The sequence below is a fragment of the Mirounga leonina genome, unplaced genomic scaffold, assembly GCF_011800145.1.
Source record: "Mirounga leonina isolate KUSES-001 unplaced genomic scaffold, KU_Mleo_1.0 Mir_126, whole genome shotgun sequence".
Lineage (NCBI taxonomy): Eukaryota > Metazoa > Chordata > Mammalia > Carnivora > Phocidae > Mirounga > Mirounga leonina.
Genome location: NW_023270314.1, coordinates 30,233,258 through 30,249,508, shown reverse-complemented (window position 1 = coordinate 30,249,508; position 16,251 = coordinate 30,233,258). Strand labels below are relative to the sequence as shown.

General features: G+C 39.2%; 1 protein-coding gene across 2 annotated transcripts in view; it reads right to left on the bottom strand.

The window, feature by feature from the left end:
* Positions 1-16,251, bottom strand: part of SLC38A4 (solute carrier family 38 member 4) — a 67,100-nt gene that overhangs the window by 189 nt on the left and 50,660 nt on the right. For both annotated transcript variants that reach the window (XM_035002811.1, XM_035002812.1), the window contains 9 exons: positions 13,710-13,791; positions 13,130-13,212; positions 12,976-13,034; positions 11,833-12,108; positions 11,643-11,722; positions 10,187-10,287; positions 8,300-8,424; positions 2,861-3,005; positions 1,350-1,447 (listed from right to left, as the gene is read on the bottom strand). In XM_035002811.1, coding sequence (XP_034858702.1) covers positions 1,350-1,447; positions 2,861-3,005; positions 8,300-8,424; positions 10,187-10,287; positions 11,643-11,722; positions 11,833-12,108; positions 12,976-13,034; positions 13,130-13,212; positions 13,710-13,791 — 1,049 coding nt within the window. The remainder of the gene's footprint in view (positions 1-1,349; positions 1,448-2,860; positions 3,006-8,299; positions 8,425-10,186; positions 10,288-11,642; positions 11,723-11,832; positions 12,109-12,975; positions 13,035-13,129; positions 13,213-13,709; positions 13,792-16,251) is intronic.

Genomic DNA, 16,251 nt, shown 5'->3' with positions numbered 1-16,251 from the left:
TCTGATTGACATGTTGAATTGTATTATTCTTATAGCTCAGATGTCCGTGCCTAGCAATTCAGTGAATTTAGAACCCGAGTTGGGAGAAGAGGGTGAATCCAGTGGAGTGATTTAACCCAAATCCTCAAAATAAAGAAACGGTTGATTTGGTACATTGAAATGATAGAATACCCTGTAATCATTAAAAATCAAGTGACAGAAAAAGATTTAATGACATTGGGTGTGCTCACAATCTTTTAGGTGAAAAAAGGCAAGCCCTAGAAGGGCGTATCATAGGGTATATGATAGGATTAAATTTTATAAAATGAAAACAAAAGCCTCATCTATATCGTACATTCCTTAAAAAAAAAAAAGGCAACGTGTGTACATCAAACACACACACACCACTAGAAGGGGCCTTATATATATATATATTACCACTCAGATCAACCTCCATTTTTTTTTTTTTTTTTTTTCACTAGAAAGGACGTAGGAGACACTTTTACTCATTTTTACATCTGGTCAAACTCAGAACAGGTCACAAACAGGACAAGTAATCTGCCAAGGTCACACTGCTTAAAAGTCCAAGCAAGATGGACTAAAGAGGGTAGGTATTCAGGGGTGAGACGATGGGAGGAATTTTTGATACCAAACTGTTGTGAAGTCCCTGAACAGTCCTGAACGGTGAAGGACTCTCAGGCAAATTTCAGTGTAACTCACTAAGGGGCATTGTTTTTCAGTCTTAAATGGAAGACTTTATTAAATAGTCATTGATAATATTTAATTATTGGGAAAAACAATTATTTCTGGCATATGTTTCTATAGTATCATTTTGGAAAAGAAACATGCTCTAGTTTAATAAGATTATATTTTATATATTATATTTTATATCTAAAGAGAGTAACTGGAAAAGGAATGGTTCTGTTCTGGATCTCTGTCTACACCAAGGCACTATGGAGGGGGAAACAAAGCAATATCTTTTGGCCTTACAAACCTAACAGATATGACTAAAGATGTTTAAATTATCTCATAACACTGCCAGGGAGCCCAATTCCTTCCCACATAATTTCCTGTAGATAGTGCTGCAGTCTTGGTAGTGGAAACTGGCAGACATGTATGCCTGCAGGAAAACTCCATTAGTGTTTGACAGGTAGGAAGGACTCAACACAAGATACTTGATAATAAGAAAGGAAGAACTCCTGGAATCATCTCAGTACCAGAAATCCACCCCGCTTTCTCTCCACTAGAGTTCCAGCCCATCTCTGATTTTTGGTTCTCCTTCACCAATTTTTTTGAATCGTGTATTTTCTGTTTTACTCTAAGTAGTCGAAGAGCAACTTAAAATGGCGGAAATTGCAAGCCTTACTTACCCCAACCTTTTGTGGCGACCTAAGTGGTTCTTTCTTGACAAGTTTAAGATAAAACACTGCTGGAAGAATGAAGATCAGCATAGTGGCTGAAGAAGCCCCTGAGGAGAGAAGCAAAGGACAGGTCAATGTCTTACTCAGCAAGGCAGAGACCCAAGGTCATGCACTTTAAAGAAACCAAATCTAACGTTACCCTAATGTTTGCACTAAAAGTACCGTCAACTCATCTTGGTTGCTTATTCAAATATCTGTTTATCAAGAAAATTTAAAATATACCTAAAGTCATGGTTGCATCCTAAGTGCACATAACTTACAATTAACAATAAAAGGCCGCCTGTTAAAAATTCAAAGGAAATTGATAATATAAACACCTACTAAGGAAGCTGAGCTCATCACATACCCTTCCTATCCACTTCTAGCTTTTCAAGTGGCTCACACCTAATTTTTAAAAAAATTTTATATTGTATTTAAAATTTGAGTAGTCCCTCCAATCAGGAGATGAAAACTGAATTAACAGGCTACACAGTTAAAAGAGAATACGCTTTATAAGACCAACCTCCTCCACCTCCAAAGACCACCGTCAATGCTCAGCTGATGCTGACAGAGCTGAGAGAACATCCTGTAGATAAAAATCTGTCTTCCATACTGTCTGATGCAGCTTTAAGACCTAAATCCAAACCCTGGATCTACTCCAAGTCACAGGTATTCCCCAATTTTGAAAGTTCATGTTATGCCACTTCGCTTTTAGGAAAGACCTACATTAGTACCCATTTTCACTAACTGAAAGGAATCTGAAGAGGATTTTTGCCTTTCAGAAAAAAGGGCAAAAAAGTGAAAAGAGCCTTCAGACTTTGTTCTGCAGTGAATGTGAATAGAGGCAGCGCACCCTGAGCAGCAGGAGTGGTGAAACTAAGTTCTCTCCCTGGGAGCTACACTCCATCTTGGCATTAAGCTCTCATAGCTTTTGAACTATGTCTGAATATCTGTGTTTTTTTTTGTTGTTGTTGTTTTGTTTTGTTTTTTTGGTTTCATCTCAATTTACTTTCTGCATTTGTTACCAATATGTATCCTAAGGTATCAGAAAAGCCCAAGGAGGTTATTTTTTGTGTCTGGGATGCTCAAAAATTTTCCCACATAAATGAATGGTAGTTGCTTCTTGCTTTACGCCTTTTATGCTCACAAAAGATTTCATAGGAATGCTCGACTTTTGGATGGGGGTGGGTGGAGAAGCTGTATATGACTTGACTTCTATGGGGCTCAATTTCCTATCTGTCAGAAAAGGCAGCTGGATTAGATGGCCTCTAAGGTTTTTTGGGTTTTTTTTCCTGATCCTATGAATAATTCCAGAGTCACCTGTGAGGGAGGGGAGGTGACAAGCTGGAGCCAGCTGGGCTAATAGGAATCCCATGAGCCTAAGATGGATGAGGGATCCTTGACCTCCCATCCACCGGCTCCCTGTCTGCCCTTTAGGTATCAGCCCAAGCTGACTAAATAAAAGCTTTTCTCAAACTTACCTATGAATCCAAAGATGTATTTTATAGTTGGCACAAGGATGACCAAAACATTATTCAGTGCAAGAAGTATGGCTGCAATCAAGAAATGTCTTATCCAACTGAAGGGTCTTCTGGGAAATAAGAGCGTGGTCACTGATGTACGAATCTGCAACAACAAAGTTCAAAGTTGATTTTTATCTACAATTTCAAATATTCTCATCCCTCTAAAGCATCTTCTGCATTTTTCCTTTTTCTCCCAAAAAAGATCTCGATGCTTATTTACCTTTCAAGATTTCATTATTGTGGTAAAATATACATAATATTTACCATCTTACCCATTTTTAAGCATGCAGGTCGATTATTAAGTACATTGATATTATTGTGCAACCTGATGCTGACATATGTTTGAAAGAGTATTTTCCTTGTGCTCACTTTCTCAGCTTTCAGATTTTTTTCTCAAAGGTCTCAGAAAGAGATAAAATAACAGGTAAGGCATAGAATTTAGGGACATTCTAAAACCCTTGTTGGTTTCTAAACATGTGTCTTTAGACTGGATTACGTATTAAGGGCAAGCACTGAATTAATTTATATACTGCTCGTGAACAGAATTTTTAGAAATCTGGGTTTTTTTTTTTTAATTTAGTATTGTATTTAGCATTTTTGCCACATAATGTTTTAAAAATATGATACTCTTTGTATTTGCTCCTTTTTTTTCCCTTTTACCTCCCCCCTTCCTAATTATAGATTATAAATGCACAAAAGTCAAAGAATAGGACCTAATAATTTTAACATTCTTCAAAGTTTCTAGTTTGGTGTCTTGCACACAGCAGGCACTAAATAAATGTTGAATTAAATTGAACAGACAAATCCCTGCCCTCCCTTCAGGAGCCTTGACAGACATCAGCCCTATTTGGGCAGCTACAATAAGTAGGTGAAGGGTCAAGAGAGGCTCCCTTTGTAGCAGCCTTTCAAGTTACTGTGCTGTAACCGGATAAAAAGATCCTTGTGGGCAGAGGGAATGCCCTGCCTGCTTGAACAGCTTAACAAAGTAGAAAATACTCTTATCTTTGGAATCTTTTAGAGGACATTTTTTGACTTATTGAAAAGCCAGTAGGCTAATTCCACTAAGTGAACACTTCAGTTAAGCTAGGATTTCCCATTTTTAGAAATGCTGGGGTTGATTTTTCTTCCGAAAATTTTACTTCCGAAGTCTCTTACTGGTGGAGAGATGGGAACTCATTTGAGAGAGAAAATGTAAAATGCATTTAGAAACACATGTATGCATGACAAAAACTTGTAGTGTCTAATGGGACATTCCTTTCATACCACTGCACCAAAAATTAAAGCCATCTGTTTAGGTTTCAAAAGCAATTTCATTTCCAGAATGGCAAGCCAGATAGTCTCTGGAAATGGTTTAAGAGTGACTTTGTAAAGGATTTTAAAAATTGGATTAGTTAAAATTATGAAACTCGCTCTGAAAAGTAGGCTGAAGAAAGCAAATGGTTTGAGAATATTTTCCTCGGCTGCCCATAAATTCTACATTATGATCCACAATTCGTGCTTAATCAATCTTGTCCAAACTGGTCTCATTAGGCTTAAAAATGAGCTTTCTACAGTACATCCAGATGGCTGAAGGATTTGTCTGAAAGTGCTAAATGTATAGAATGAACAAGTAGCATGCAGGTTATTTTCAGGCAGAGGTCATATGTATGTTTGTTTGTTTGTTTGTTTTGTCTTTTGTTAAAATAATATTGTATATTCAAGGGGCTGAGTTAGAGGTAAACCTATATGTACAGGGTCCCTGAATGTGAATGCAGTTTCCTATGGTCTCATCGCTCCTGGAAAGAGTAGGGCCTGATGATGGAAGAGTACAGAAGGTTTACAGGAATCATGGTCAGAACAAATAGAGAAAGCTGGCTCCTCATGGCAAAGAAAGAAGAACAAAATCCCCAACAGAACTGAAGGCATTTAGAGCTGTCAGTGCATTCCTAGTAAGAGGGCAAACTGGGAGACAGCAGGCTGTGGCTGGTGGGAGGTGGTGGTGGAACAGAATAGAAGAAAACCTGCTGGTCATTCTATGTTAAAATGCTGCCTTGAGAGGTGAGCCTGATCAATAGGTCCTCCGCAGCTCTGTTTACCTATGTCAGGAGCGAGGCAAGTCTGGCCTGTTTCCCACAATGCACTGCCTGCTGTTCCACTTATCTAAGCGCCTTTTCTCTACTGACACAAACTGATAAGAACCTGGAAATGTGGGTCAGATGCCATGGGGCGGGGAGGAATGTCCATAGCAACGGCCATGGCCTCTGACCCAGAATGATTCCAGAAAGGTCCTTGGCAGCTCTAGAAAAAAACATCTGCTATTTCCAGAGAGTGTATTCGGAATAGGAGTCTGTGAGGGGGTGCTATGTTCGAATCCGGGGACCCAATGCGAGGCAGAGTAGAAAGTGGGAACCGTCGTTAGGTCTGAACTCTTAAAAAAAGAAATCAGTCCTATGGTTTAGAAGTGAATCACAGTTTCACTTTGTAACATTGCTTAGGACAAGTGTGTTGGAAATATCTGTGGACCACTACTCTATTCCAGTTCATGGCAATATTTGCAATATTTCTATGCCTATATCTAATGGGGGATCTGAAGGCAGCATGAATGAAAAGAATGATTTCACTATTGTAAAATATAAATAGCTAGAGAATCTGAGATGTGATTTTTTTTTTTTTTTAAGGTATGGCAAATGGAATGTGAGTCTGTGTTCTTGATAAACTCATTAGGATTATCTGGTTTTCTGTTTTTCATGGTGATGTGTGAACTTTACTGCATAAAGAGAAGTACAAGCTGAAAATGGTGTTCACAGTCTCTGGGAAGGAAGTGCAGTCCCATAATGGACAACCTTGCCATACCACCACCACCGCAAAACTAGAAACAGAAATGTTGGGACACTAGTGAAAAAGCAGTTCACTTCATTTATTCATTTGCTCGATAATCATTTTTGCACTCAATGTGTGTCTTTCATTAAGAAGGAAAAAACTGACCTAACTGGAGAAAATAAAGATAATAAATGGAATAATCAAAGGAAAATCCATCCAACCACCCAACAACAGCAACACCTTTGTCTCTTCTTGGGTTCCTAAGAAAAAGAGCCCACTTATCATTTGTTGAAAGAAGTTATAAATTTATACCTAAAATTGAGAGGTTTTAATCCTAATAGATTAGGTTTTGTTTGTTTTTATTATTTGTATGTGGGGATATCAAAGCAAAATAAATAAATTTCTTATTGGTCAAGAGTTTCTTAATAAAAGAAACCCTCAGGAGAACCCTGGCATGCATGACTCAGTGTTTGCCACGTTCAAAGTCGTGGCTGTAAGTCGTAAGGAACAAACACACCACCAACTTCTCACGCTTTAGGGGGAAAGTGTCTGAACGTAGCCTTGTGGGTTTGACTGGGACAAGGAGGCTTTTTTTGCCCTCCATCAGACCCATGGAGGCTTGGTTCATTTAGCCCAGATCCTCACCCAAACTGAAGTTCATGGCAAATGTCAGCAAGGGGAACAGCCTCTGCTTTTGTCAGAAAAGGCAGTTTATACATCTCCAGAAAAGGCAAGATTCCTCTGGAGACCGTTTTTCTTAGCAACCACTGCTGAGCTCCTGAGCCAGTCACTGAGCACATCCCTAACCTCCAGGACTTTTGACCCAGGGGAGAAGGTGGGCACTTACACAGATGATCTCAATGTAACAGTGTAAGGTCAGAGACAGAATGAGGTGCAAAATGTTTCATAAATGTCAATGTTGGGTGAAAATTCTTACTTAAGGAGAACAGTTATTTTTCTGAAATTTGGTTCTCCTAGTCTTGATTCTAAGGTTCATCTCATGGAGAGGTTTCCTACCTACTACTATTCTTGACGGTCTGACTTCTACCAGTGCCTTATCTGTCATGAGAGAAAGAGCTTCTATGGGGAGATCTAGATTTCAAATGTTGAGGTGAAATGACCATCAGTAGATGAAAGGCTGACTTCCACTTCCCATTATCTTGACACCAGCCATCAGGGTCCTGCTAGGAGCACTGCATTAGTCAACTGTGACTGACTAGCTTCATGACCACGGCCAAGGCCATTAATCTCCCAAGACCACAACATGAAAGCACTATATTTGGGGCTTATGAAGAAAACAATACAGAAGCACATAACAGATTTCTTTTGTACATTACTTTGATTCAATAATGATGGGAGTGCCTACTGTGTGCCAAAAATTAGTTGGTGATATCTTTACACACAAAAAGAAGGGCTTCAACATTCTTTCTTCACAGACAGTGTTTGCTTGGAAATCTTACCCTATGGTACACATTCTGTCTACAGCTGTCTTCTGCCTTGTACCCACGATGGAGCTGATTTTAGGTTTAAGCTGTGTGCATGTCGTTTGAAATACTTTCAGACACATGAGAGGCAAGATATTATTTAAGAGTAAAATATTGGCCCTCCTGGTAATAAGGATCTGATTTCATGCACTCATGAAAAAGGAATGTGTCAAAAAATATTTCAGCACACAAGCTGCATTTAAAGTGACCACAGTGTCATTATAGGAGTAGTCCTCGTATGCTGGGCCCCGTATGGAACATTCTGTACAGGATGGCGCTGGTTACTAGGTTGCTTATTTTTCCCCCTGAAATGAATGAGTAAATTCAGTATTTATGAAAGGAGAACAGTTGGCAGGAGAATGCAGACTTGTGTTTATCCATAGGTGGTGGTTTTAACTCACGCAGTCCAAATCTTTTCAACCAGCCCTGCCCTGTGATCTCAGAACGAGTGACGCCAAAGGCAAATGCCAAGAAGGGGGGATCCCAGTAGGAGTCTGGCAGAGGATGTGTATCAGTTTTGGGGATTGTAGAAGAGATATATGATGGGTAATATAACTATTTTTCAAGAAATTTAGTTCTAGCATGTAATTTACTTAAGAGGATTCCCCTTCTCATTGGTCTCCAAGGAGTCAGATGAAGGCGACTTTTGAATGTTACTGAAGCACAACACAGTGGGGGTGGGAGGGAATTAAATACCTTCAGAACTGGTGAAAACTCAATGAACTGCAAAGTAATGTGGTTTTGGCTTTCAAGTTTCAGAAGTTCTATGAACTCCTACTCATTTCTACTAACCCACAAGATAGAAACTCAGGATCTGCTTTTTGAATTTGAGCCTAACAATAAATTTTGACTTCAATAAACCTGGAAAATAAATATAGAAATACAGTTGGTGATTTTTTTTCCTCCTATATTTTAAAAGTGTTTAACATCTAAAAATATTTGTTATAGCTTACATATTAAACTGTCCATTTTAAATGGCTTCAAAGTGCTATATAAAAATGTCTTCAGACATTGCAATTGCAAACTCACATCACAATGAAAGCCGCGTCAAATGGGAACATATGTACTAGCCAAGGTTAAGCAGGATTCTTCCATCAAAATATCATGTACTTACTGGGAACAGGACAATGGGTACCGTTAACGTCACAGCCACAAGGACCGCCAGGCGTACCATGAGGAGAGGGGTGTCGAATGTGTAGACTTTGCTGTAAGCGTGTAGTAGTTCATCTTCAACTTCTCCTACAAAGACGAAGAAGAGAATGGGTTCACTTGGTGCTGTCAAGTCCATACCGACAGTAACATTTTACAAAGGGAACACAGTTCAATGGGGAAAAAAAACAAACAAAAACCCCCAGGTGTGGGAATCTAGACACCTCTGTCTTAATCCTGTCTCTGAGCTTATTAGTTGTGTGACTTTTCTTCAAATGAACAAGGAAACCCTGAAGCTCATAAAGTTGCAGAAGCTAGAATCAAATTATGCAGGTGCCTCTCTAGCTCATTTACTTCATGATAAGTCTGTCTCTGCTGTACGGGAAGCCTTGCAAAAGAGGTGACAGGCTGAGGTGCTCTGCTGAAGGGGATGAAAGAGTCAAGCCCCACCAGCCTGTCCCTCACATCCTGCCAACCCCCCTCCACTCCCACCTTCCCAGTTAGCTTTAATGCAGCTTCTCTGAACCTAGTATTGGAAACCTTAGGACAAATGAACTCTAACATTTTTTTTCAAGTTCAACAGTTATGACTTCATTATGACACTGATACATACTTGATTTTTCAAGCTTTCGCTTGTCTTAAGAGACTCATTAGGGTCTGTATAAGGACATGCAAGGATGAATTAGCATGATTTTTACAGGGTCTCTTAATGGATATTGATCTAAGATTAAGATGCCACCCACCTAGAAAATGTATTCATTCAGAATTCCAGACACAAATGACTGGAAATGCTTATAGAATCAGATGTAGTTTGACTTTTTTTTTTTTTTCTCCTTACTCCCCTCCAAACCAGACGGGGCGGGGGCGGGGGGGGGCAGTAAAAATACCTTCCATAGTTTTGATCTGATTTTTTATTAATTCACAATCCAACAAAGAGTTCATGCCCAATCTAAAGTAAGTGCTTGGTTAATAGCCAACTATTAGTCAAATGGAAAAAAAAAAAACCAAATAAATGGTGCCTCCTCCCTGGTCTTTTCCTCCACAATTTGTCTTGAATCTAACTTACTGAATCGGGAAAAAGAAAACTAAATGAAAAAGTTAAAGAGGTTTATATAAAAGATAGATTTATGTTGCTAACATTGATTTGTGACAACAGGTCAATGTTAGAATCCCTGAAATATGTCTATAGGGCTGTAACAATCCTACTTCTTTTGTGTCCATTAAGATGCCATAGGCAAATTGTTTTAGGCATAATCTAATGTGTCCATAGTTGCTTTTCTTTGTTTTTGGTAGTACATTCCCAGATTGGAGGGAATTCTGTCGTGTCTTCTTTTCTTTGGAAACCATTCACTATAACAGAATAGAATGGGATGAGGCAAAAAACTTGCCTAATGCTCCAAGCCCCCAGATTCCACTTGCCTGGTAAACAAAAAGCAGGTTCCAACTCTAGGACTTTGTACTTTTCCTACCACTTGTTTGGTAGTTAGTTATTCTACCAAAAGAGCTTTACAATGTACAATTGGACTCACTGTCATTGCTTCTAGCTTGAGATGGCCTAGGGAGTCAAGCCAAAGAAATCTAATCTACCCCTTAGGGAAAATAACTTAAATGAGAGGGCTGGTTTTCATAAAATATGTGTGAATTCACAAATGGTTGTAACTTGTTGGCCAGGCTGGTTCAGGTCCCATTTTCTTAGGTCAAGTGACAAGGCTAACATAGCATGTTAATTGATTATGTGTACTAGAGATCATGCTGCTTAGAGAGGGCGATTAAAAGAATTATACCCAACCAGGTTAATGATCAGTCCAACTAGGATTTGCACAAAGAGAATGACTTTGACAGAGTGACCTACCGTAGAAGGTTAGGTAACCAAAGAGGGCAGCAAGGAGGTACATGACGAGCATCCCCGTGATGGAAATATTTGACACGGTTTGCATCTTCCTCCGGGACCGACTGAAAAGAAAACACCAAGCTTTGTGGGTTTTTTTTTTTTAACTTGTGAAAGTACCACTTTTTATCATTAAAATTTTTAAAAAATAGTGAAAGAATGTATGCCTGTGTTTGCTTTTATAAAACCACATTTCTAGTGCAGAAACATAGCTTATTTAGATTTGTCTTTGAGAGCCATGAAGGATTTGTTTCCATTTTTCTCTTCTCTCTCTTTTTTTTTAAAGATGTATTTATTTGAGAGAGAGAGAGAAAGAGAAAACACGAGTGGGGGAGGGGGAGAGTGAGAGAGAGAATCTCCAGCAGACTCCCCGCTGAGGGCAGAGCCCGATACAGGGCTCCATCTCACGACCCTGAGATCATGACCTGAGCTGAAATCAAGAGTCAGATACTTAACTGACTGAGCCACCCAGGTGCCCCTGTTTCCATTTTTCTTAAGCACTACTCCTTTAGTCTTAGGGACAACCGTTTTCCTAGAAGACTAATTTATTTTGTGTTGATAAATATACTTGTCTACTGAGTATTCAAGAATATAATTAACATAGAGATCAAACTGGCTCCTAATGTGCAAAGCGTTCATATTTCACAGTGAGAGGGGTTTAATGAGGACACAAACCTACTAGAATCAGCAAAGCACAACTTTCATGAGTCCAGACTACCAGGAAGCCTGGACAGCTTCTGAAAACCATTCTGGAGAGCACCCAGCTGCTTAAGGTCAATTGTCAGGCCTCCGAAGTGACTGCTATCACTTCTCGATCTTTGGCTAAAGTCAAGTGGAGGGTAACTGCTACATGTGATTTTCCAAGTAAACCAAAGACATCAAAATAATTGAACCATAGAATTTCAGCTACAAGAAACAAGATTGGTTAGCCAGTGTCTCCACTGTACACATAAGACAATGAAGGCCAGGTTTGGCACATCCTCGTGGTGAATGTCTTCTAGACGAGGGTTAGGGACTGATCACAAATGAACTCAATGGCTTAGCGTAATTTAACCATGATTTTTGGTCTTCATGGCTATGGTCATTTCCAGTTGAGGTGATGACATTCCCAGCAAAATTCAACTTCAAATTCCTCATGCCTGCCAAAATTCTTCTAGCCATTGGCTCCTCCTTCCCCTGCCCTAAGCCCCTCTTGTGGATCACAGGATGGAGAAACAGGAGGGAAGGAAGCAAATAAGGTAGTGCAGTGAGGGGGCTGATTCACACCTTTTCTGGTTAAAGTACATCCCTGATGAGTGGAATGTACCACAAACTTTCTCTGGAGAAAAAGCCATTAATCATGTTTCCATATAAGGCACCTTTGAACATATGAAGCACATTTTCAAAACAAATTAGAATGCTAACATGAAGGCTGCCTTACTCTTTAAGTTCACTGTAGATGGGAAGGACCTCTGGATGGCACACAAAAGCAAACGCTAGGATAGGAATCGCGTAGGCCGTCTGAAAAACAAAGATAACAACGCCGGTGTAGCATTCCCAAACAGATGACGACCCCAAACCATCTCCATTTATAAAATAGATTCGGCTGTAGTATTAGGCTCATCACTTACCCGGGAGTTGAATACAAAGTATTTGGGTTGACACTTGTCATCACTGTGTGCTTCATACTCCACTCCGCTGCCATGAAGAGAGCCCTTGGCCTGGTTCTCATCTAGCCCTGCAGGATTCTGGTGGGTGTAATCCATCATGAAGTTCACCCCACTACTCTCGGAGTTGTTAGGCAGCATTACCATGTGCACTGGAAGTGTATTGTTGAATGTCAGATTTCCAACATTGTGATCCAGAACAGGCAGAGGGCAGGGTATTTGGAATTTCTTGTAAATCACCTAGGCCCAGCCATAAAAAAAAAAAAAAAAAAAAAAAAATCAGCCTTTTGAGGAAAACAATGAAACAAAAATCCATATACGTGGCTTATGGGGTAGAGGTGAGGAGCGTCTGCTGAGGATTCCTTCTAGGCTAATGGACAACGGAGACTCCCTCTAGCCTCTGCTCTAAGGAAACAGTTGGAACGATGGTTGCCCCTGAGAGTCAACAGGACGGTATTTTGCATGAATCCATCCTAAGCGTCATTCATATTCTGTGAGAAAGGTGATTATTGCCTTGCTACACTTCATATCTTTTAGTTCTTCAAACTAATATAAATAAATATAAAAAATTCTCCTTTGACTTTTTAGGGAAATGCATATACATTTTGGCATCCATGATATTACAAAAAAAAAAAATCTCTCCCTTTTGGTGGGGAGTGGGGGCAGTGGGGAGAAGAATTTCTTTTTTAATTCCACTGGGGTCGCCCTCGTCTCATGGGTGGAACATACAGGAGAAAATGACAGATTGATGTAGATGTGGATAATTCTATAGCCTACTCATTTCTCTTCTGGGACTCTTCACTTCTTCCTCCACCTTTCTAAATGGAAGGTCATTGTCATATCACTGCTTGAAGGATTCCTTTTGTCCAAATATACATCCTGTGTGCTTTGAACATAGTATTAACCATGGCCTTGACATTCTAACTCAACTATTTTTAAACTCATGACTGTCCTTTCCTCATTCCAAATTAGAATACAAGAAAATGGTTTGTGATGCAAGAAATATTTCATGCTAGTGAAGTGCTTGAACAAAAATGAGGACACTAATTCAGGGTCTAATGTCTCATGCTCACCAACCTATAGGGATCATGTCAATAAATCACTTACCACACTGACAAAAAACACCATGCAGGTAAGAGAAAATCCACTGGTATAACCAAGGTAACCTAAAAGTTAGCAGAGAAATTCTGGAAGGTGAATATGGTATCTACAATTGGCCCACCTATTAGAATATGAAAATAAAAATTAAAAATGACTTTACCTAAATTTTTAAGAAGAGAAAGTGGAAGAATGATTCCAAGAGACACAAATATGACGAGGTAGTTGCCATTGAGGTACCATTCTCTGAAAGAGAAAGAGCGGCAAGAATATTAGGATGTGCCTGGGTGGCTCAGTTGGTTAAATGTGCAACACTTGAGGGGCACCTGGGTGGCTCAGTTGGTTAAGCGACTGCCTTCGGCTCAGGTCATGATCCTGGAGTCCCTGGATCGAATCCCGCATCGGGCTCCCTGCTCATCAGGGAGCCTGCTTCTCCCTCTGACCCTCCTCCCTCTCATGCTCTCTGTCTCTCATTGTCTCTCTCGCAAATAAATAAATAAAATCGTAAAAAAAAAATTTAAATGTGCAACACTTGATTCATGATCTCAGCGTTGTGAGATCGAACCCTGCGTTGGGCTCCATGCTGGCCATAGAGTCTGCTTAAGATTCTCTCTCCTTCTGTCTCTCCCCACCCCACTCTCTCGCTCAAAAAAAAAAAAAAAAAAAGGAAGAAAGAAAAAATCAGGATCAGAAAAGACCAATTAGAATGAGTCAACGGATGTTACAGAGAGAACATGACATACCCAGTATTTTCTTCAAGTCCCATGAATGCTCTGATTACTTCAGGTAGTTCATATTTAATGATAAAGAGGTAGCTGGACATTGCTAAAATGGAAAACGTGACAGCTTAGTGGTGCACATAGCACTAAAGTCACAGGCAAGTTGTGAGAAGTCCTGGCATTTGGGACATTCAGTCTTCTGGTAAGATGAGCATCTAATCCCCCAAATGGAAAGAAAAGCCACCCAGTGTGTTTTGTACGGCTTCCAAGTTCTTTTCAAAAATAGATATTTGGCCCTCTGGCTCTTTCACAGGGACCTTTCCTAACAGTATCAAGGCTGATTCTGTTTTTAATCCAGCTCTGAGGTTTTCAGTGATGTTGCTCTTTCAAAGTTTCCCCCCTAATTCGTTATAAGTCATCATGGCCTGTACGGAGTGCCTGTTTTAGCGTCCATCACTTGGGCAGGGGTCTGGCCACAAAAGGAGAGAGGGCAGTTCCCCAGGTGGGCACTGGTGTTGTCCTCTGTAACCTCCCCAAGGGGCACCCAACGCCTCAGAGCATGGATCGTCGCAACTAGAGGCTGGCTGGATTGATAAAAGAATGTAAGAGATGATAGCTTCTCCCACCTTGGTCAGTGAATTTGTTTTCTCTATATCCCAGTCTCCCTTTGGCCAAATAATAAATTATACAACATGGCAAAAGTTCTTGAGCATTTACGTAAGTGATATGATATGTGATAAGTGATATGTTATCATGTACTCTTCTGAAAAATCTGTTGATGTAATCTATAAACCCTCTCCCTGGAAAAACATGTATGTATACATATTCATAACGTATACTGTTGCCTAAAGTTGTAGGGATTGATGCAACTTCTCTTTCTCAAGTCCATCCATGCCGTGAAATATAATGCTAATTTGACACAGGGTCCAGGAAGTTAAAAATAAAATTCATTTTCTTAAGTTAAATTAAAAATAAGACTGACAAGTTTTGCTTTGCAATGTGTAAGTGTGTGCTACATTTTTCTGGTGAATTTTTGCTCACAGACATGTGAAAGCAGATATCTAAGTTGCAAATTGTACTATTAATAGTTTCAAAGGATTTTTTTAACCTCCAACAAAAGTAATAATGGTGATAATGATTCCCTACATTGTTTTAGTCTTGCAGATTACTCCATTCGATCCGCTAAAAAGCCATGTAAAACAGCAAGGTATAGGTTATTTTCATTCCACAGCTGAGGATAGATATGTTTGAAAGCTTTCTTGACATGTCCAGGATCTCGCAGATTGAAAACAACAGACCACATCCAAAATATAAGATCCCTGACTTCAGGCCAGTGTTTCTTCTCTATTGTGAAGTGAAATGATTTTTACGATACCTGATGTGTCTTCTGTAAATATTATTTGGTTAATCTTTACAAAGACCTTGGCTAACGCTAAATCTTACAGAGCGCAAACAGAGGAGATATTTCTGATTAACTGGCTCAGTGAGGTACCATTCAATTTTAGAGCTATTAATTGCTGACTTTCAGTGATGTCACCACTGTTAATGTGTTTGGTCTTCGAAAATTTAGAATGATCCAGACCTGTCTGGGTAATGTCAACATTATTCTGCTAATGTTGAAACATCTGTGGTAAATGTTAATTTTTCAGGGGATTGAGAAAATTAAACTTTCTAAATGTGGAGTTGCTAAATACAGAAATACAAGTGATTTCCCTTAGGCTAATATAACTACTAATCACATAGAGTAACCAAAATGAGAGCACTTTCAGGAATGGTATATGAAATTTTTACTCCCTTAAAGCCACACTTCCTTCATGTGTGTGCATCTTGATTGAGAGACCATTTTATAGTTTACTCCATTATTTAGAAGCATAATGGTAGTTACACTTTGAGCAAAAGACAGTGCTGTTGCTTCTCAGCTCGTTGGGTTTAGGGCTAAATATGTGTATGTCCAGTTATTTCAGTTATCCAAACAAGTAAATTAGACCAACTATGAGGTGATCCTATGAAATGCCTGACAGTTTAAGTCTTGAAAGGGCTGAAAATTTGAACCAAATGTAAAGCAGTCTATTCAGTGGGAGATGGGGAGCTTATATTCTTGTGGCCTCAAACCAGTAAAATGTAGGCAACAATCCTGGTATTACTGCCAAATTCTACCCAGGTCTATAGTCTTAATATATACAAATATGAAAAGAAATAAATACAAATCATTAAGATTTGCCTGGATTTTATTTATCTGCTTACCAACCATCCATTAGCAGGAGCAGGTATAGTTGGATGAAAGTTATTAGAAGAATTGCTGCATTCCAGAAATCCTAGATAACTCCAATGATTTTATTTAAAAAGAGTTACCTCCTTGCAAGATCTCTGTGCAAATTTATTTATTGCAGCAATTGTTTGTCATAGTGAAAAACTAGAAACAATTCAATATCAATAAGGGATTCAGTAAACCCATTATGGTACATTTGCACAAGGGAAAATTCAAAAGCCATTTAAAAGAATAATATGCAAATACATTCAAGGCATATTGTCAAGTAAAAAAAGGAAGCTGCAAATCAGTATTATA